Source organism: Oncorhynchus tshawytscha, linkage group LG11 (assembly GCF_018296145.1).
Source record: "Oncorhynchus tshawytscha isolate Ot180627B linkage group LG11, Otsh_v2.0, whole genome shotgun sequence".
NCBI classification, from domain to species: domain Eukaryota; kingdom Metazoa; phylum Chordata; class Actinopteri; order Salmoniformes; family Salmonidae; genus Oncorhynchus; species Oncorhynchus tshawytscha.
This window is the reverse complement of record NC_056439.1, coordinates 34,966,091-34,988,948: the sequence shown is the minus strand read 5'-3', so window position 1 is coordinate 34,988,948 and position 22,858 is coordinate 34,966,091. Positions and strand designations below refer to the sequence as shown.

At 44.4% G+C, this 22,858-nt stretch overlaps 1 protein-coding gene across 2 annotated transcripts in view; it reads left to right on the top strand.

Annotated features, from left to right (window-relative positions):
• The window catches only part of LOC112261832 (dnaJ homolog subfamily C member 17), a 54,109-nt gene that overhangs the window by 15,263 nt on the left and 15,988 nt on the right, over nucleotides 1–22,858 (top strand). The window contains exons 2-11 of one of the 2 annotated variants that reach the window (XR_002955222.2): nucleotides 2,439–2,508; nucleotides 7,167–7,225; nucleotides 7,328–7,415; nucleotides 7,585–7,661; nucleotides 9,102–9,228; nucleotides 12,687–12,736; nucleotides 15,447–15,524; nucleotides 17,558–17,638; nucleotides 18,322–18,459; nucleotides 18,744–18,872. Coding sequence is in view for 1 of the 2 variants with exons in the window: in XM_024437453.1 (XP_024293221.1) it covers nucleotides 2,439–2,508; nucleotides 7,167–7,225; nucleotides 7,328–7,415; nucleotides 7,585–7,661; nucleotides 9,102–9,228; nucleotides 12,687–12,736; nucleotides 15,447–15,524; nucleotides 17,558–17,638; nucleotides 18,322–18,459 (768 nt within the window). In the remaining variant the exon portion in view is untranslated. The remainder of the gene's footprint in view (nucleotides 1–2,438; nucleotides 2,509–7,166; nucleotides 7,226–7,327; nucleotides 7,416–7,584; nucleotides 7,662–9,101; nucleotides 9,229–12,686; nucleotides 12,737–15,446; nucleotides 15,525–17,557; nucleotides 17,639–18,321; nucleotides 18,460–18,743; nucleotides 18,873–22,858) is intronic. The other variant, XM_024437453.1, reaches the window with a different exon arrangement.

Sequence of the window (22,858 nt, the reverse complement as noted above, 5' to 3'; positions counted from 1 at the left end):
CAACTGCCCGAGTTACACCAGGAACGCGCAATCCCTCCATCAGTGCTCAGACTGTTCGCAATAGGCTGAGAGAGGCTGGACTAAGGCCTTGTAGGCCTGTTGTCTGATGAGGACCTGCCTTACATCACTGGCAACAACGACTTCTATGGGCACAAACCCACCGTCGCTGGACCAGACAGGACTGGCAAAAAGTGCTCTTCACTGACGAGTCGCGGTTTTGTCTCACCAGGGGTGATGGTCAGATTTGCGTTTTTCATCAAATCAATGAACGTTACACCGAGGCCTGTACACTGGAGCGAGATCGATTTGTAGGTAGAGGGTCCGTCATGGTCTGGGGCGGTGTGTCACAGCATCATTGGACTGAGCTTGTTGTCATTGCAGGCAATCTCAACGCTGTGCGTTACAGGGAAGACATCTTCTTCCCTCATGTGGTACCCTTCCTGTAGGCTCATCCTGACATGACCCTCCAGCATGACAAGAATGAACCTCGAGCAATACTGCTTGTTCTGTGCGTGATTTCATGCAAGATAAGAATGTCGGTGTTCTGTCAGGGCCAGCGAAGAGCCTTGATCTCAATTCCATTGAGCACGTCTGGGACCTGTTGGATTGGAGGGTGAGGACAAGGGCCATTCCCCCCAGAAATGTCCGGGAACTTGCAGGTGCCTTGTACTCTTTCTCCTTCTTACCCTCCCTCTATCTTTTTCTCTAGCTGTTAATTTCCTAAGGCCAGATCAGTGTAATTAAGGAGGATGGCGGAAGAGTGGGGTAACATCTCACAGCAAGAACTGGCAAATCTGGTGCAGTCCATGAGGAGGAGATGTACTTAATGCAGCTGGTGGTCACACCATATACTGACTGTTACTTTTGATTTTGACCCCCCCTTTGTTCAGGGACACATTATTCCATTTCTGTTAGCCACATGTCTGTGGAACTTGTTCAGTTTATGTCTCAGTTGTTGAATCTTGTGTTCATACAAATATTTACACATGTTAAGTTTGCTGAAAATAAACGCAGTTGACTGTGAGAGGACGTTTTCTTTTTTTACTGAGTTTATTACCATATCATTTTCAGTTCACTAACAGTCAGTCAGTCAGTCAGTCAGTCGGTCTGCACAGTATGTTCTGGCACATTCCTGAGTAGATGGCATCCAATGCAAAAGTTCCAGGCCTGCAGAACAGAAAGGAGTCCCTGATCTATCCAGTTCCAATGGATGGGATCTGATTGATTGGCAGCAAGGGTGAGAGGAGGAGGAGGAGGTGAAAGGGGGGAGGTGAAAGCATGCAGAATGTTGGCAGGGCTGATTTTAGTGAGGTCTGTACTGAGGATAGAGGAGTGGTTTGAAAAGCTGGGTGCTCTGCACTTCCTGTCTGTTCAGAGAGCTGCTCTCTCTCTCTCTCTCTCAATGTGCCCTACTTCCTCGCTGGAGTAGTAGACTTTGCCTAATGAAAAACATGTCATTAACTCGTGCAGAAGGGCCGAAGAAACGCGGTTAACATTCCAGAGAACAACAGAGTTAAAAAAAAAAGAAAAAAGGACTAAAACCTCACTTAAGATTGCAACGCTCCAAAGTATTGTTTTGTTTCCTAATTTGGTCGCTCATATTTTAAAATGTTTTGGCTTGAGACCCAAGATATGAATGGCTGCCTTCCCAATTTCGTGATGACAATGGCACGCTGTTTGCATGTTATTGTAACTTTTTTTCCTGGCCCCAATGAAGCTAATCTCATCCTCTCCTGCCGACACAGTCCACATTTATCCTTCTTGAAAAAGCATTGTCAGCATAAAGGTGACAGCAGTCAAGTCAATCTTTATTTAAAGTACATTATCACAAGCACAGCAAAGGATGGGTGCAGATATTGATGGGGCCCCCCAGTGAAACTGAACCTAAACTCCCTATCAACCACTGAACACTTTTCCACCCCCTGTAGTTTTATCAATCTTTTACTATTTTTATTATGTTTCCAGGGGACCATAATTTTTATGCACATTTGCGTTTCGTGCCAGTGATGGCATGCAAAAGAGTAATTGGTGTTGGAGATATATTTCAGTGATTCTAGATTGCCAAGCTGCATACAGCGGTTTAGAATATTCAGGAAAAACAACCCTGTAGGCGTTATTTTGAAACAACAACAGTATACAGTCGCTACCGCAAAGTCCAACCAAGCTGAAAAAAATGAAGAACTAACTGTATGCATCTACAAAAATATTCATCCACTCTAGGGACAGTTTTTTTCCGCTTGAGGTTATTGGACAAGGGTGACTTGTTTTTTGACTGGAAAATTCACCACAGATAAACATTTTTATAGTTTCAATAGACATCTGAACATAGTGGACTGGGACATAACAATGAGAATAATAATGTGCTGACCTAAGTCCATGCATACCGAAAAAGTAAATACTCGATAACTCTGATTTAACTTTCCCATTTTCTCCTGTAGATCAAGAAAGCCTACCGACAGAAAGCCTTGACATGCCATCCAGACAAGAACCCAGACAACCCAAAAGCAGGTTAGTGAAAAAGACATGGCACAAGTAAAGCTTAGGTACAATGCCCATTTCTCCTCACCTTGTATGTCGGCTTTCTTCCTCTGTAGATGATTGTAAAACCTGAACACCATCACCACCAGCCACATCCATGATTCTGACCAGACGCACATTGAGAGAATAGCGTGTGTTCAGTGTCTTGTATTACTAGGAGGTTAAGATGGATATTCATGTCCTGTGTGCAGTGTCCCTGTCAACAGGGACCATGCTGAAGTCTCCTCTTTAAAGCCTCACCCTAAAGGTGTCATCAAGCTTCATTTCGGCTGGTGCCTAGCCAAGCTCAGCAAACCGAATGACTAGTTTCCTTGCAGACTCCCTTAAAAGACCTTGCCTTGAAAAACGAGAAAAAAGTGGCAATAATAACGTTTGTCCAGTTTCAGACGCCGTAGCCAGTATCCCCCTCATCAAAATAGTCAGAATTAATAACCCAATAAATCTGTTATTAATCTTGACGTTTTTTGCTGAAGAGATCTTGGTCGTGCAATTTTGCATCCAACTAGGATTTTTGGTGCAATATTTCTCAAGTGAAAAAATGTGCATGAAGATGAGTTGTCTCTTGTTGAATGACAACAAAGACTTAATTGAAGAATCCATACCTTTTGACCAATCGCCGATAAGGGGGCTTAGACTTCGACTACTGACCTTGGCTTAGTACAATAAAAAAATGTAGTGTGCCCGAACGGCTGAAAAACCCTTTGTCGAAGTCCAATACTAACAAAAACCACACAATGTTGTCATAATATACAGTGCCTTCAGAAAGTATTCAGACAACTTTTTCCACATTTTGTTAGGTTCCAGCTTATTCTAAAATTTATTAAATTGTGTTTTCCCCTCATCAATCTACACACAATATCACATAATGACAAAGAAAAAAATGTTTTTTAGAAATATTTTCTAATTTATTAAAAATAAAAACTGAAATATTACATTTACATAATTATTCAGACCCTTTTACTCAGTACATTTGTATGCACCTTTTGCAGCAATTACAGCCTTGAGTCTTCTTGGGTATGACACTACAATCTTGGCTCACCTGTTTTTGGGGAGTTTCACCCATTCTTTGCTCCACAGCTATTTTCTGGTCTTTCCAGAGATGTTCGATCGGGTTCAAGTCCGGACTCAAGGACATGCAGAGACTTGTCCCGAAGCCACTCCTGCTTTGTCTTGGCTGTGTGCTTAGGGTCGTTGTCCTGTTGGAAAGTGAACCTTCGCCCCAGTCTGATGTCCTGAGCACTCTGGAGCATGTGTTCATCAAGGATCTCTCTGTACTTTGCTCCGTTCATCTTTCCCTTGATCCTGACTAGTCTCCCAGTCCCTGCTGCTGAAAAATATCCCCAAAACATGATGCTGCCACCGACCATTCTTTACCGTAGGGATGGTGTCAAATTTCCTCTAGACGTGACGCTTGGCATTCAGGCCAATAGTTTCATCTTGGTTTCATCAGACCAGAGAATCTTGTTTCTCATGGTCTGAGTGTCTTTAGGTGACTTTTGTTAAACCCCAAGCGAGCAGTCATGTGCCTTCTACTGAGGAGTAGCTTCCATCTGGCTACTCTAACATAAAGGCCTGATTGGTGGAGTGCTGCAGAGATGGTTGTCCTTCTGGAAGGTTCTCCCATCTCCACAGAGGAACTCTTGAGCTCTGTCAGAGTGACCATCGGGTATTTGTTCACCTCCCTGACCAAGGCCCTTCTCCCCCGATTGCTCAGTTTGGCCGGGTGGCCAGCTCTAGGAAGAGTCTTGGTGGTTCCAAACTTCTTCCATTTTAAGAATGATTGAGGCTACTGTGTTCTTGGGGACATTCAATGCTGCAGACAATTTTTGGTACCCTTCCCCAGATCTGTGCCTCGACATGATCCTGTCTCTGAGCTCTACGGACAATTCCTTCGACCTCATGGCTTGGTTTTTGCTCTGACATGTACTGTCAAATGTGGGACCTTATATAGGCAGGTGGGACCTTATATAGGCAGCCTTTTCTAAATAATGTCCAATCAATTGAATTTACCACAGTTGGACTCCAAGTTGTAGAAACATCTCAAAGATGATCAATGGAAACAGGATGCATCTGAGCTCAATTTCGTGTCTCACAGGAAAGGGTCTGAATACTTATTTAAATAAGTTATTTGTGTTTTCTAAAAACCTGTTTACGCCCTGTCAGTATGGGATATTGTGTGTAGATTGCTGAGGATTTTTAAATGTATCCCTTTTAGAATATGTCTGGAACGAAATGTTAGTCAAGGGTCTGAATACTTTCCGAAGGCACTGTATGCACAAACTGTTCTGAACTATTTCGTTTGGGAAGCATGAGGACGCCTTAACCCTTGACTAGACTACGTAGGGCGGCAGGTAGTCTAGTGGTTAGACTTGTAACTGAAAGGTTGCAAGAACGAATCCCCGAGCTGACAAGGTAAAAATCTGTCGTTCTGCCCCTGAACAAGGCAGTTAACCCACTGTTCCTAGGCCGTCATTGAAAATAAGAATTTGTTCTTAACTGATTTGCCTAGTTAAATAAAGGTAAAATAAAAAAAAACTCTAGTCTGCTCCCCTCTGTGCCATGCTGCCAGACAGGCTGGCCACAGGCCTCTACAGACCGGCTAAGCAGAGCAGAGCCTTCCCACAAGCTCTCCAGCTACCCGGGCCAGTCCCAACCAGACAGTATGACCAGTATGTTTGGGACAATATCCAATATCGCGATACTCGTTAGTTTTGTGACAAGGAAACAAAACACTTCGGATTTAACTTCTTTTAGAAAAACAGCCCTAATGTTGGAAACAAACATTGTGTTGTCATCCAAAGTCACATTTATTTTCCAAGCTATAGCACACTATTTTAAATACAGCAGGTTTTTAAAGGACCAAAACCTTTTTCATTTATGCCATGGAAGAAGTATCGCAATACTGGTATCGTCTCAGCCCTAATGACCACCGTTTCCCCAGTCAGCCCCCTGGCCCATCGCGGCCTGTCACCAACAAACATGTCAACAATCAGTTTTGGACATTTCTATATAATTCTATGTCAGGTGAAAAAAGAAAGGCACCCTGGAAAAGGCCCATTTTGTGAGGCATGTTTTCAAGTGAGGTTTGTGCGGTTGCTGGATGCCTTTTAACTCTTCCTGATTTAAGTAATAATCGGGAAACAATGGGGTAATAGGGGACTGAGTGGCATAAAATCGCTCTGTTTCACAGAAATGAAAAGAAGATGGTGAGGAATATGCACTTTCACATCACATGCAGTGATTTATCCACTCACATGAGAGGGTAAGAGCCCTGAGACTATAGCCCGAAGTGGGATGGCGGGGGGGTGTTGAGGTGAGGTGGGGGTCATCTTCCATCCCCACCCTTATATATGCACCCCCTGTGCTGTGACAGTCTGAGCTGCACAGGCCAATGATTCAGCTAGCTCTATTCCATGTGCGTAGGTAAGTTGACCCGTCCACATGCCACTTTCCTCACAGGGAGTAAAAGTATATGCCTGTTAGATAGAAGAAGAAAAAACTCCCATAAGTGAGTGATTAAGCTGGAGCAGTAGAGTGCGGTAATGGAGCCGGTTATGGGCTGGGGGTTTGCGGTTCTGGGTCTGGGGCTGGAAGGTTGGATAGAGGCGAGCACCGGAGGTTTGCGTGGTACTCTTGATTGGCCCCGTGTCCCCTTAGGGCTCCCTAATGGGAGATGGATTGAGAGGCCCGGGTGGGTTTGTGGGAAAAGTGCGGGTGGATCATTAGAGGAACCCGATTTCGTGAGACTCCAGGCACTTTTTAATGCAGGAAATGTCTCCGTTTATCTCAGCCCCGGGTCCCGCGTTGGCACAGAGACACCACACAGAGCACACTCCACCAAGTCTCTCTCCCCTCCTCTGACCTCCCCCTGCGTGTTAGCACCTCACTAAGATATCATTACCTTGTATTGTTAGCCTTTGTTCCATTTGGTTGTTGTTTTTAAAGCTAACATTCTACACATACACTACAGTCCCCTCGATCACATCTTACCTTTAAGTCCTCACTGAGCAGGAATATGAGATTGTATATGTTTCTATGTACAGGTAACTGACAAAATAATGGAAACACCAAAAGTGTTTATATAGGGTGTTGTGCCACCACAAGCTGCCACATTCATGGGTGCCTTGGCGTAGATTCTACAAGTGTCTGGAACTCTTTTGGAGGGATGAAATTCCATAATTTGGTGTTTTGTTGATGGTGATGGAAAATGCTGTCTCAGGCGCTGCTTCAGAATCTCCCATCACACACACACACACACACACACACACACACATACACACACACACACACACACACTTTCATCCCCCTATGCTCCTTTGAGACCCCTCTTTCAAAGTCACTGAGCTCTCTTTTTCTATCCAGTAATGGGTAACTAGCCATTTTTATACATTACCCTAAGCATGATGGGATGTTAATTACTTAATTCATTCAGAAACCACACCTGTGTGGAAGCACATGCTTTTACTCATTTACCCAAGTGTTTCTTTTATTTTGGCAGTTATCTGTAAGTACAGCGCAGTATGTATAAATGAACATAGAAAGCAAAACAATCACTTATAAAAAGCCCTGCTAAAAAGGTGGCTTTTCGAAAGTGATTTATGACAGTGTCCTTGGTGTTTCCTCCCCAGCTGATCTCTTCCACCAGCTGTCCCAGGCCCTAGAGGTGCTGACTGATGCTGCTGCCAGGGTAAGACTTCTGTCCTTTCCATCTATACCATCACCAGACCCTCTTTCTCTCTTCTCTCCAACTGTTCATCACATCAAACTGTCCTCCTCTCCTCTGTGTCAGGCTGCTTACGATAAGATATGCGCTGCCAAGAAACAAGCGGAGGAGAGAAACAACAAGCTAGATGCTAAGAGGAAGAAGATCAAGCTAGGTGAGCCCTCAGACCTGTGCCTACTACAACTCAACAACTCTTCCCCTAAAAACACAAGACTGGCTATCAGGATGATGCTAACTGTGTGTGTGTGTGTGTGTGTGTGTGTGGTGTTTGTGTGTGTGTGCACGCGTGTGTGTGTGTGTGTGTGTGTGTACGATTTTCACAGACTTGGAGGCCAGGGAACGCCAGGCTGAGGCACATTGTGCAGAGCAGTTCCAAAACACCAGAACACTAGAGGAGGAGGTAAGAAAGATGCAACTTCACGGCATCCTAGTTTCCTACTCTGACCCCAGAACAGATCATACAGGCATGGTTCACTTTCAATGTCAATCCCTCAACCAGACACATGGGCCTAGAGCAGTGAGGTGGATAAAACCATTCCAGGCATCCTGGAGAATGGATAAAGTAGAACGGATGCTTAGCTCACCCTAACTCCAAAACGCTGCACCACACACAGTCAGCCCTAGAGTACAACTGTTCCAATCACTGGCTTAGTGAAGGTAAGCCATACACAGCCACCTCTACTCTCCTCGACCCTCTCACACAGCCACCTCTACTCTCCTCGACCTTCTCACACAGCCACCTCTACTCTCCTCGACCCTCTCACACAGCCACCTCTACTCTCCTCGACCCTCTCACACAGCCACCTCTACTCTCCTCGACCTTCTCACACAGCCACCTCTACTCTCCTCGACCCTCTCACACAGCCACCTCTACTCTCCTCGACCTTCTCACACAGCCACCTCTACTCTCCTCGACCTTCTCACACAGCCACCCCTACTCTCCTCGACCCTCTCACACAGCCACCACTACTCTCCTCGACCCTCTCACACAGCCACCACTACTCTCCTCGACCCTCTCACACAGCCACCACTACTCTCCTCGACCCTCTCACACTGCCACCCCTACTCTCCTCGACCCTCACACCCTCTCACACAGCCACCTCTACTCTCCTCGGCCCTCACACCCTCTCACACAGCCACCTCTACTCTCCTCGACCTATCTCAGGCCTCAATTGATTAACCTTTTATAACGCACGCTTTCACAGGTTTCCTTTGATTGACCTTGAAATTCACTAAAGATTCGAGCAAATAACGGCCAAATCGGAAAGATAGGTAGGAGCGAGCCCATGTAATGCTTTGTAGGTTAGCAGTAAAACCTTGAAATCAGCCCTTGCCTTAACAGGAAGCCAGTGTAGAGAGGCTAGCACTTGAGTAATATGATCAAATTTTTGTTGGTTCTAGATTCATTGCCATATCATTATTGATACACTTTGCTCGTGAAGTCAATGATAAATAAAAGGTTTGGGATGCTTTTCATTTGAATCATGATGACTTGCACTCAACCTGTTAAATGCATGCAATTATGGACCATGTATTGTGACTGACAGAGTGATCACCAGTGGGTGGCAGTATTCTATTCTAACTATAGTAATGAACTAGTGGTACTGCACATTGGCTGGTGTTACTGCAGTTCATATGATCGTGGATTACTGTCCAACCAAGTAAAAGACCACGATCCTTAATAGGTATAGTAAAAGCTCTGATTCATTATGATTTAAAGGACAAAATTGATCCTAGATCACTACTCCTACTCTGAGACACTTTGTGAATACTGGCCCAGAACCTATCCTTGAGAGAAGGATGTTCCTTGTTGTTAACCATGAGGTAATTGTCCTGTCAGATTGCCCGTCTGCGAGAGGAGGGCTCCAGGCAGCTGCAGGAGGAACAGAGGCTGATCAAAGAACAGATCCAGATGGAGAGAGAAGCACAGGTCCACCACACAGGCACAGCAGACTACACAGCTACAGGTACACTACTCAACCACACCAGTCACTCAACATCGCAGTACATTTTACTACCTTGTTACCCACAGAGTTTGGATTACAATGTTCATTCTACTTCTATGGCTGGCACACTTACCATATAACCATGTAACCGACGGTTATGGATGAAGACTGTCATGAAAATAAAATAACTATCATAAAATTATAAAATCAATATTTTTGTAACGAATAGCTGACTGAAGACGGGACGGCCGAGCATCCGTGCCGTTGAGTCCGTTTCTGGAATAACACTCTTAACAACATGATGAAACTTTGTTGCTCCTTGCTGAAACAAGCAAGGTGTTGTAGCAAATGATTTAATAGAATGGGCTTGGAACCTCTCACCCTGGCAAGGGCTACCCACCAAAAAAGGCATTCCGTGACTAGGGCTGTTTCGGTGACCGTATTACTGACACATCGGAGGTCACAAGTCATGAAGGCAGTCAAATTCCACATGACTGTTTAGTCACGGTAATTAGGCTTCTCCAAGCTCTGATTCTGCTGCTGGTCATTAGTAGCCTACCAAACTTGCTAACTGCCTAGTACTCAGCACTCTATTGTCCCTCTAATCACTCTGACATCAACCCAAATGTAATCTGAAATCTAATCAAACACTTCATGAGACCCCATGAGCTCATATTGCACAACATTTCTATAGGCTATGTAATTGTGGGAGAAAAGAGTGTGATGGCTGCTAATAAAAAAACGAGGATCTCATCAGCTTTCTATAGGCTAGGCCTACTATATTTATTTCTCAACTTTCCTAATATTAAGCACATAGCTTATCTTTACAACATGAGTACAGCCTACCTGGCTAACATAAACCATGGGGAAAAGCTTCCTCCATTTGCTATTTAAGTGCATATATTACATATTTTTTCCCCGCTGCCCCTTTTTCGATACAGGTGTATGATAATTGTCTATTCTAAATCAAAACAAATGTCACACATATATATTGTTTAGTATATATAAATACCAGATTAAATCAAGAATAATCTGATGGGTGACAATAATAGCCTATTACTTTTTAAATTTATTATTTATTTTTTACTATTTATTAATTATTTTTTTAAATTTTATTTTACCTTTTATTTAACTAGGCAAGTCAGTTAAGAACAAATTCTTATTTTCAATGACGGCCTAGGAACAGTGGGTTAACTGCCTGTTCAGGGGCAGAACGACAGATTTTTACCTTGTCAGCTCGGGGATTTGAACTTGCAACCTTCCGGTTACTAGTCCAACGCTCTAACCACTAGGCTACCCTGCCAAATTATATATTATCACTTGTGAATGATGCCCAGCATAAAAAACAAAGCCTTTTTTTTCTCTTTTTTTTTCTCTCCCCGAATAGTAGTCGCACATCTCATGGAGCCTAGCCCATTTTCAAGTTTGGGGAAGATCATTTTCACCATAAATGTTCCTTTTATAATAAAAGCATTACATGCATAATTGCATTTGTGGTCACTTTTGATAATGGTGTGTTCCGCTAATGGAACATTCCCACTTATAGCCTACTACCATGTGCGCATTGCTGCGCTTATAGTGTGAAGAAATAGCCTAATAGTTTATCAACATTTTATGCTAAACGTTCTGATCGGTTTCATCAACCACATTGCATGAAAAAGTTTTTGTTGATGCTAGTGGTTGTATTAATTTGGGATCTATCACATCCCACAACTGTCCCAGACTATGTTTGGAATATTTATTTCTTGCACAAAATAGAATAGGTCAACTTTTGTACTATGGGGGATTGTATATTGACATAGGCTAGTGCTTTTGCTGTTCTTTAGGCCTACTCATCTTGTTGACTGACAAAAAGTAAATGTGGACAGTTCTTCCAATATCTTCAATATGCACCTCAGAATTGGATAAAGACGTGTGCAGTTGGATCCCGGATGTGTCGGTCTTCACTTGTAGCCTGTGAGAGAGACCCGATCACGTGACAGAGAGCCGTGTGAGTGAGAGACGTTTCTGATTGTGCAGCACACTCAGGGAAAAGGGCAAAATGCAGCACTGCGGGCTGCAAAAGGCATGGATTCTTTTAGGGTGCATTACGGCCACAAAGGGGATGCCGCCGTGAAATTCGAGATATTATCAAGTGTTTGTCAAATTGAATGAGAGACTATTGGAGTGTGTACAGCCTGCGCAAGAAACAAAGCAGGGCTCATGCCTTTTCAAGCAACTTTTTTTCAAAATGGTTTTGCTATTTGAACGGGGTAAAAAAAAAGGCCTGGGTTAAACAAAAGGCCCGGGTTAAACAAAGAAGAAAAGGCCCGGGTTAAACGAATAAGAATTTGTTCTTAAACTGACTAGCTTAGTTATATAATTATTTAACTAAGCAAGTCAGTTTAAGATCAAATTCTTATTTGCAATGACGGCCTAGGAACAGTTGGGTAACTGCCTTGTTCAGGGGCAGAACGATATATTTTTACCTTGTCACCTTTCGGTTACTAGTCCAACTCTAACCACTAAGCTACCTGCCATCAACCCCTTGAACGGCTATTACAGAGACCAAGGTCATTTGGCTGGCCAATTAATGTTATCCAAAATTCCATGACTATCACCGCCCTATCTACTACCTCTAATTATATGCTGTTGCACATGGTGCTGTCTATCAGACCCACTGCTAAGTCTGTCTACTGAACTAGGCCAGTCAACAGGGCAGTGAGCGGCCAGTTGGCCAGATATTACACAGTACACAGCTCGTCTGGACAGAACAACAATGGCATGTTCTTTGATTTTTTTTAATGTTATGTTGCTTAGGAACACAACTGTTTGGACTATTTGTAGGAAAAGCCTATTTTTGTTCATTAGCAAAGAAATAACCTGGCTGCATAATACAGATCTGACAGACTCATATTGCGCTTCATCATCTGGTCCACAAGGTATCCTTTTACATCTTAATATCATATGCATTTGGGGGAAAAAGATGCTTGTTCTGGGCTGGAGCCATGAGAAACCATGGATGGTCTAGTAAAGGGTGATGGGAGTCAGCGTTGTGGGAGATGAGGTCTTGGCCTGGCCCCCCCATTGCTGCTGCACATTAAGTCAGGCAAGTTCAGCACGTCGTCACTGAGATCTTCTCTGCTCGCACGCTATTGGGCCTCTCCAGGCCTCTGCGGCGAGGCCTTCCTGGAACAACGCCCTGTTACGGCTCTCGAGGCACCCGGCAGGTCTGCAGGCTTGGGGTCGGGGCGAGTACAGTACAGCGGAGAGATGAACAACCCAAGACTGATCATGTATGACCTGCGGTGATGCGAGACAACCGATCCTGTCCGTCTCCCAACGGAGAGACAACAATGTTTTGACCACTGTGACAGAGCCCTCCCCGTCCTCGACCAACTGCACGTCTCATTCGTCTTTTTAGATTTTTTTTCTGCTTGAATGAATAATTTTTTCTTTGTCTTTCTCTCTCTCTCTCCCTTTCCTTCACTGTCTTCCAGACGCAGCATTTGGAAGGCATTCCAAGAGCAATGTGACCCCCAAATTAAAAGTAAGTTATAATATTGCTTTTAGTCAGGGGATTGGAAGAGGGGTCAGTATTTAGGGTAGAGATTTTTGGCGAAGGAACAAGAGAGTAGGGGGGAGGAGAGGGAGAAGAGTCTTCATACTGGTTTCCTCCTGAGGAATCTCTGAAGTGAGTGGCTGGAATCTCCTAAGGTATTTAATTTGTAAGTGGTTTATGATGGAAACCAAGACATTTGAGATCTAATGGAGAGTACATGCACTCCTCCTCCTCCACCCTGTTCCTCTCCTGTACTGTAGGCCATCGTCAGGAGTGCTGTAACTATGTAAAAAGAGGGTTATTAAATTTCCTCTGGAAACTATTCAATCCCCATCTATAAAAGGAAACTGGGGATGTTAGCTAATGTGTTTCTGTATTTAATATTGTTAAAATGTCTGATGCCCATCAAGAGCAGTATATCCCCCAAAGAAGTTTGTGTGTTCAGTTAGGAAAACAAACGTCAAGGCTGAGTGTTGAGTCTGGCTACGGTATTAAACAAATTGTATTCATGTACTGTGCATGTGCATATTATTCCATACATTACTCTGAGGGGCAGTTGTGTCTGTTAGCTGGTAACACGCAATAATGTCAATATCAAAGTCAGACTTCAGTTAGTAATGTTGTTATAGAACAATATTGCTAGATGTAAATGAATGACATCTGTGTCTTTTTTAAGCTACAACATTCAAGCGGTATTGTTCCTGGCCCTAGAGCGTTGTTCTTTCCCTCAGTATTCTAATACAACAGGCTCAATTCTGGCTATGTTATCAGTCCTTTATCTTTCAATCCGAGACAGAAAAAAAATGGCTTCATATTTAAATTTCCCCACAACAGAAATGTAATAATTTTCACTAATATTTTCGTATTTTATTTTGGGGTGGAATAAAGTCCAAAACTACTGGGGGACATTGACGCTTACGTTTCTAACGGTCCTCAAAGAGTAGATTTCAACAGTGCTATTTGGAAGTTGACCATACACCATTCTTGTCCTCCCCAGTGTGGGGAGAGGGAAATATGACCTCTGATTATGCATTGTTATTTTTTGTGTGAGGGTATTTGTTTTTGTCCTTACATCTTTAGGTATTGCAAGTGTGGGCATTAAATGTAGCAGAGCAGTTTGGTAGTGCCAGGGAACTCCAATCTCGTATAAGTTGTTTAGAATGCCAGTAACGTACACCGTAGCAACTTGATGGAGCGGCCTGAACATTTGGGTATCACCCAAGATCTGCTCTGCCTTGTTAGAAGATTAATGGGTTACAAGGTTATCGTTGGGTAGAGGAGATTGGCCTTGGAAGGAGAAAGCACATTTTGGAAATAATGGTTTAAAAAAGGTGTGGGTGGGGGGTGCAATTCCCAGAAAGGCTCTCCCTGACAGTGAACAGAGTTCTGCCCTGGTCCGGTCACTCGCTGCTTGCCATTTCTAATTCTGCTCCATTAGTTAGCGAGATTCGGTCTTGACACTGCTGAGTTATGAATGAAATTAACCTGTTATGTAACATCTTACTCAGAGAGCTAGACGCTGGGAAGAAGAACCATTTACAATTTAAATGCTGTAGAGTTAACTTTCAGCTGTCAGCCAACATTAGAGATCATGGCTTTATTACATGGTATTGGCTAACCAGGAGTTTGCTCAGAATAACTCTCACATATTTCTGTGTGATTGAGTGACCCTCGCGTTAGCTGCGTGCCACACGTATTTGTCTAGCAGCAGGTGAGTCAGTCTGGTGTCTTCGGTCCAGATCCCAGTCTGACCTGTCTTAATTGTAGCCCTCCCCTAAGCACGTAAAGCTGACTGGAAATTGACTGCAGGTCTCCCAGGTGGTGGTGGTGGGTATGCTCCAAGAGCTGAACAATGTCCCCCTGGAGCGCTGCTCTGCTCCTCGGCCTGGCACGGGCTCAGTCCTGCTTAATCTACACTTGTCATCAGAACATATGTTTGTTTGTTTTTTTCTCCTGGGGGCTGCAGGAGTGTGTGCTACACCACTGACTATAAATTAAGTATAACTGTAAGAAATCTAAGATATATCGGGAGCCCCGGATATACCGTATATATCCACTTCCATGCTTCAGCATTGTTTTTAGTTTGCTTTCGTGCTAGCTAAGTGGCTAGATGTAAAGATCAAGCTTCTTGGTTATAACAGAGATATTCAAGATCAGGATCAGGATCAAGATCCCTGTTGCCCCAAAACGATTTTGTTTAAAAAAAATTGCGCCCCTTGTGTGCACTTCCGGTAATACCGTATACTCCGGTATGGTACAGAAACGACCCTATCCATAACCCAAAACTGGCAGCTTTGGGGAACATTAGTACAGACTCCATGTAAGTAGGATCCATAACCCAAAACTGGCAGCTTTGGGGAACATTAGTACAGACTGTATGTAAGTAGGATCCATAACCCTAGACTGGCAGCTTTGGAAAACATTAGTACAGACTCTATGTAAGTAGGATCCATAACCCTAGACTGGCAGCTTTGGAAAACATTAGTACAGACTCCATGTAAGTAGGATCCATAACCCTAGACTGGCAGCTTTGGAAAACATTAGTACAGACTCTATGTAAGTAGGATCCATAACCCTAGACTGGCAGCTTTGGGGAACATTAGTACAGACCCCATGTAAGTAAGATCATAACCAAAGGTGGGTTATCTGTCTCTCTCGGTTTTTCTTTCCTAACATTTTATTTCTTCTCTCTTTTCAGTTGAAGTGGAAGTGTAAAAAAGAGGATGACACCAACGGCGGCTACTCTCAAGACTTTATTTTTAGCCTTCTATCAAAGGTGGGTGACTTGAACTTGAATCACCAAGTATCACCACTTGGCTATGATTCAAAAGGCCATCGCCATTAAGTTGGCACACAGTTTATTTCTGAGAGCAACAGTTTCTCACACCTGCATCTCTTGGAAGGAGCTAAGACTCCTACTGTATGTCTCTGATCAAATGTTCTTATTTGAATGTGTAATGTCGCAGAAGAGACACTGGTTATGTAATCATACTTGTAGAATATAGCTCTCAAGCTATGTGGTGTAAGACTGTCTGTGAGGGCTTGTCCCCTGCTGCATCACAGACCTGTATCTGTCTGTGAGGGCTTGTCCCCTGCTGCATCACAGATCTGTATCTGTCTCCAACTCGCCTGTGATGAGACCTGCCTGGTGTCCAGCTAGCTTTTGAGCTCTGCATGACATCAGTGTTTTAGATGGTTTTATTTTTCCCTTTATACAAGCCCCATTAAGTTTTGTAGCAGTGAAAGGGCTTAGGGCAATGCAGTGCCCTCTTAGTGGTGCACGCCATTGTTAGTGTCCCTGCTACTGGGCGGGTTTAGCAGTGCCAGGGGAGTCGCTAGGAAATGTGCTCTTCTCATGCAACCGTGTACCACCTCGAACTGCAACCAGCTAATGGGAGTTTTGGTGGGGCGTAGGTCGTGCAGGAATGAGGATAGGTCAAGTCCAAGTGTCACTGACGTCAAACGGAAGGAAAGCTTTGAATTTCTCCTCCGCACGCACTCAATGTACAGTCAGGCGTGGGAGGCTGGGTCAGAGGATTGTGGGAAAAGGAGTGTTGTTGTTTTTGCTAAAGTAAAGAGTGACATTTAAAAAACAACTTAACGCTATTTGCAATGGCAAGCTTCTCCGATGAGTGGCAGGTAATGCTTGAGTAGGAGTAGCCGCCCATGTGTGGGAAAGGGGACTGTGTGTGTTTTGGACTCACGCAACCTTACGACTTCTCTGGAGGGGAGAAAAAATACATATTAAAATATTTGGATTTATGAAATAGGGGTCTACAGAGACTCCCGTTTGTCACTGTTGGCACGCTGTAGAGTGTCCACGTCCATTAGCATTCCTGGCCTGTCCTTTTCCCAGAGAAGCAGATTCCTGGTAATGGGATTCTCAGAGGCCTCCTTGCTGAGACTGCTCTCTAGAAGTGGGCTTAATGAGAGCGGCCCTGTATTTCAGGTGACATGCTGTATCAGCCGTGGGCCCTGTCTCTGCTGCAGGCCTTTACCCAGAGGAGCCCAGCCTCCATCAACCTCAATCAGCCAAGAGCCTCTGTAATTATAAGTGCAGCTGAGAGAGATCAGCTTTTACTGCTGTCAGAGACCTAGTCCAAGTCCTGTCTCCACTCTCCAGCTCCTCTCTCTGTCTTTGTCTGTCTCTCTGTGTGTGTGTGTGTCAGAGGTCAGTGGTTGACCCAGGCTGGACTGTTCCTCCCCTGTACTCCCCTGCATCTGACGTACTGGCAGGCAGCTGGACAAGGACCTTGGCTAATTTCAGTTTAGACCAAAACATGTTTTATAGAGTTTTCTCACCACACATAGAGTAGACTTACTGAAGAAGTCCAGGATACTGTCTTGATACTTGGAACATGCTAAAAGTCGTTTATGTTGACGTGTCCCAGACATTTCTGCTGTGGTAGAATGTTACTGAGGTCGATATTTTTCTGGAAATGAATCATTAAAAAAAATACATTAGGGTTCATGAAATTTTTTAAATCACATTTAGGGATGATATGTTTCTCATTCTCTCTAACAATATGGGTCCCTCCCACTATCTCTCAAGGGACCAAATCACAGGATGCCCTACGTATAGTTGTTATTGTGTAACTTGAAAACTCAGCCATTACAAGTGTGTACTCTAACATTGTCATTGGAGGTTGTGGTCCATAAACTGATGTGATGGAATTTAAGCTTTAGAGTCCTGTCTGGTCATCTGTTGGGTTTTTCTTGCTGATTTAATGATGCCCATTTTTCTGGTTCTGTGTTCTACTTTGAGAATACATTGTGTACTAACTGTCTGTGTTTCTGTGGCTCTTTCAGTATGGCGATGTTTTAAATGTTCTCATATCAAGGAAGAAGAGAGGAAGTGCTGTGGTAGAATTTGAAACCGTAAAAGCAGCTGTAAGTATTCTGGTTCATAAATTATATACACTCATCTCATTTCCTTTTGAAAAGTCACTGAAATCAACCAATACCCACCAGATTTTACTGATTGGCCATTTCTTTACCATTTGGTTTGCACTGAGCATTATGCGTCTCAACAACTTCCCAGCCCAAGGCCCCTAGTTTTCCACACACATGATGACATTCTCATCATCTTGTAGTGTGTGTCTGTAACAGAACAGAGGAGTTGACAGAACAGAGTGTTCTGATGGGAACCAGGAGGACAGAAAGGCTGAGCCGCCTCATTGTTCAGACCACCTGAGTCCTCTGCTCCTTTGCTGTCACATGCTGTTTTGTTGTGGGCTCTGGTGCGATGTGTGGTTCCCCTCAACAGAACATTTCTGCTGTCCCCTGGGGAGCTAGACTCTGGGCCTGCGGTCGCCTTCTTGCTGTCTGGAGATCTCGGGGTCCCTACGCTGCTTGGGGGGGTTGGGGTATCTTAAGTTCACCCCACATGTGCGTTTCAAATACACAAGGCAAAACCCCACACAACGGCTGGGGTGGAAGACACAACTAACTCTATAGAGCTGAGAGGAGTAGAGAGGTTGATGTAGCTCCATTAGTGGTGCTGGGGGAAAAAATGGCCTGTCAGCAGATCATGTCACACTGGGGTCTAACGTTACTCCGTTGTTTCTCTCCAGGAATTGGCATATAAGAACGAGAGTGGCCTTACAGCAAACCCACTGAAGATCTCTTGGCTTGAGGGACAGCCTGAAGTCATCACTCCAGTGGTGTCGCAGGTTCAGCAAACATCTGGACAGTACTTCCCACCTAAACAGGTATGTAACCAGGGGCAACCGCCACCACAAGTAGGGCAACCTCTACCCAATGTGCTTAGTCCTAATTCTCCTTCACTCCCATCAATGATAATGTAAGCCCTATGTTGCAAAATATCTCCACGTTGTTGGCTTCCAATCCAAATAACATTTCCTAAACACCATCCCGCAAAGAGAGGTATGTAAACTTCTGCGGTTTTAATTTTGTATCAGTGAGAAAATATTGCCCATGCACTTGCACTCTCCTTGTCTGGCCCAGAAAAATGTGTTTGGTTAAATGGTCTTAGGTTTGTTTGGCTTGGAGAAGCAGTGTGTTGGCCCGGCGATGGCCCGATCCCCTGGCCTGTCCCGCCTCTCATTAAGGCCTGACCCACCCGGGAGACCAATGGAATGCCTCACTCCATGAGAATCACACGGTAACCCAACATGACCAGCATGCAGGCTGGCACGAGAGGGCTTTCTCTCTACCCAGAGTGGTACTCACCCCAGTCTGCCCACCTTTTTGCTAACCTCCTGGTCGGCTTTCATAACATGCATACTGGCAGTTTATAGAGGCCTTTTCCAATCAGAATAATGTTGTAGCACAGTTGGGAAATGTAGGTGGACGATGAAGGTGATCTGAGTCAGTTTGAGGAGTACAGGAAGTTTAAGCTTCTCTCTGGTCATGAGCTAGACATGATTCAGTCTGTCTGTGTCCATAATCACCATTACTTAGTTTCCCTGCTGTGGTCATTTAGGCCTAATAATAATAATAATAACGCTGACTTTGTTTATAAAGAGCTTTTCCATACATTTGGTCTCGGGTCTGCATGGATGGACTGTTTCACCTCAGCACAGTAACTCAGGCCCCTCATCAGGGTTAGCACGCCATGCAGGGTTCACAGCCCGGCCCGCGCATTGGGACTTGTCAGAGTAATGTTATTATGGTAACCGGTTTTATCGGTTAAAGCTATCCGATGCAGATTGCTTCATCTCTCACAGAGGTTTTCAGGGCAGGGAACGAGCACAAAATGATTATAGCAGTGTAATTTTCACATTAGCCCTCAGTGAGAATGCTTCTCACTAAAGAGGCCCACATGACATAATGGGGATCCAGTGAATATTGGTAATATTGTCCCACATCTGGCCTGGGGTACTGGAGAGAACCATGGAGGTCCTGGGCAGACTGTCTGGCCTGGGGTCAGTGGATACCCCAGGCCATGTACTGTTATAATCTCCACCTGGCACAGCCAGAAGAGGACTGCCCACCCCTCAGAGCCTGGTTCCTCTCTAGATTTCTTCTTAGGTTCCTGCCTTTCTAGGGACTTTTTCCTAGCCACCGTGCTTCTACATGCTTGCTGTTTGGGGTTTTAGGCTGGGTTTCTGTATAGCACTTTGTGACATCAGCTGATGTAAGAAGGGCTTTATAGATACATTTGATTGATTGGGGAGAACCATGGAGGTCCTGGGGAGACTGTCTGTGATCCAGAACACTACATCTCCCTCTCTTTTTCACTCTGCTTCCTCTCCCTGTCTTTCTCCCTCTGCTGCCTCTTTCACCCTCCCCTCATTTTCTAATTTCCCCTCTCCCTCAGTGTGACCTGCTGCGATCACAGAGGAGCAGCAGTGCTGATACCTGCCTCTTTAACCTCCATCAATCCAGCCCCAGCAAAGCAGGGAGCCCAGGGACGCACACGCCTGACTTCACACTATGCACCACTCTGTTTAACAAGAGCAGCTGCTTACACTGGTCTGGGACCTGCTGCTGCACCTGGGCCCCCAAGTCCCCACAGGCCCATGGAGATCCCTAGTATCACACACTGTAGCAAATTTGGAGAGACATGGATGAGCCCTGTTGTACTCCTGTGCTGAGTGATTCTCTAAGTTTGTGAATCAAATCAAACCATTTGTCACGTGCCGAATACAAGAAGTGTAGACCTTACCGTGAAATGCTTACTTACAAGCCCTTAACCAACAGTGCAGAGAAGAGTTAAGAAAATATTTACCAAATAAACAAAAGAATAACAATAACGAGGCTTTGTACAGTGGGTACCGAGTCAGTGTGCGGGGGTACAGTGGCAGAGAAAACAGTCTATGACTAGGGTGGCTGGAGTCTCTGCAAATTTTGATGGGCTTTCCTCTGACACCGCCTATTATACAGGTCCTGGATGGCAGGAAGCCTGGCCCCAGTGATGTACTGGGCCGTACGCACTACCATCTGTAGCGTCTTATGTTCAGATGCCGAGCAGTTGCCATACCAGGCGGTGATGCAACCGATGGTGCAGCTGTAGAACTTTTTGATGATACAGGCTACAGGATTATGATACAGGATACCTCTGTCAGACATGGGTGTGTTGGGTCAGGCGTTTCACCAGTAGGGACACCATGCAGAGACAACACTGTAAGGGTGGTGGTCCATTCACAACGTTCTTCTAAACATAAATAACCAAGCAGGGTAAGGAACAGAGGCCCTGTCCCAGCCGGGCCATGGTGCAGAGAATTGCTCCCTATGCTCCAGACTAAACTCCCTTGTATTTCGATAGGATCTAGTTTCACCTCCTGAGTGTGCTATGTTTTGTATCACTGCACCGTGCCATAATAAATTATCATAATGAGAGGCTGTAAAATATGTATGGTAAATCATTCTGTGCTTGTGCTGTTTTTCAAACAGTCGGTCTCTGTTGACATTTGATGTCAAGTTTTATTGAATGTCAGTGTGATGTACACAGTCAGCTGTGTGTCTGTTCCTGAAATACTGAGTGGATTACGTAATCTGTTAAGAATCGACTATTACTGTCCCTACATAGATGGAATGGTGGTTTGCATGACAATGCGAAGTACACAGTTCAATTACGGTGGATGAGGTGTTCAAGCTGTCCCCCAGAACTCTTCACATTGCTGCCAGACTACATTCACACAGTGTCAATATGACTCATAGTTGTTAAGCCCTTACCTCCCAGAATCTCTTGAGTTTGGGGTCCACATCCAACCATCTGTATCCTCCCTATCAGTAGAACCTGCAGCATAATCATGTCTTTGGAAGTCATAAGTCATTGCATCCCCAATTTAGAACAATCGTTTAGCATATTGTCTTTTTAGAGTATTTATTCTGATAAAGACGGATCGCAATATTTGATACGACGAGAAACTTGGACTTGGAGCCTGTCACAACATGAACCAGATGTAGCTTGTCATCTGTTCTAGGATGTTTTTTACATCATATCGGACCGGCTAGCTTCCTTCTGCTAAAGAAAGAGCACGCTCACCTACAATAGCCCCCGAGTCTGTCTGGGTCCTGGGATGCTGCGCATAGTCCTGCTACAGTTGGCAGCTGGCTGTTGTTATCTGGACGGAGATAACAACTTCTAGTGTTCTGACTTCCTGGAAGAGTCCGTTTAGCAGCGAAAGGACTAATGTAACAGATTGTTTAATTTACAGCTGTTGCCAGCTGTTATCGGCATCAATTAATTTAACTGGGCTTAAGCTTAGACAGGGAATAGAGAAGGTGGTAACAGGACTATCTTAACACGAGGTCTGGGAGCAATGGAGACCACTGCATTTTTCTTCATGGGACAGTTCGAAGGAGTAAAAGGCCATGGGAGACTGTTTTTACATTGCTGACTCAGTGTTTTTCCTCTGTGGACTGAAGTTGAATTGAATCTCCTCAGACTTTTGTGCTCCTCTTCGATCTACTGTAACACATTGCATATGAACTTGATCAAATAGCTTGCTAGTTTTAATCAGCGGATGTTAAACTTTTGAGATCTTTTGATGGTTTTGTCGTCTTCTCAAGGTTTTACGATGCCCAAGTGTATCATGGTTATCATGCGAAGCAGTACTATTGTGAGCTACCTTGGCCCTAAATGTGTTTTTAAATGGGGGAGAAATGTGTGAACCGGTGGCTCTGTAATGTGTTCTGACACGATGTAGAGTTCCATAAACAATATCAGTTTCAGAAACGGAATGACTCGCTTGTCAAAACAATATTTCCACCCCCCAAAAATGTCAGATTTATTTTTATTTTTTATAAAAAACCTCTTGTCTTTTGTAAGATGGCTTTCGTGGTGTTCTGTATGATGGTGAGTTTGGAATTTGAGGGAAAAGTGGTCCCAGATATGATGGGGTACCTCACAGTTTAAAATGTTTTGCCAGTTGGCATTGTGCCAAGATAATTTGTCTTCCAATTACTCTTCTCACATCAGCCTTGTGAGTTTGGGCGCTTGTTGAGGATAACTTTATGTGACTTCTCGTGTGGAGGAGCCCAGTGCAGAAGATGGGGTGTCGTACGGTCCAAGGACAGTCAGCGTGTGTGTGTGGGTGCTCTGTAGTTCTGTCTCTGAGCTCTGTCTGGGACAGTGGGACATTAGTCCCACTGTTCCAGAGGCGTGTTATATCATTGAGGAGAGTCTGGGTAAGCGGTAAT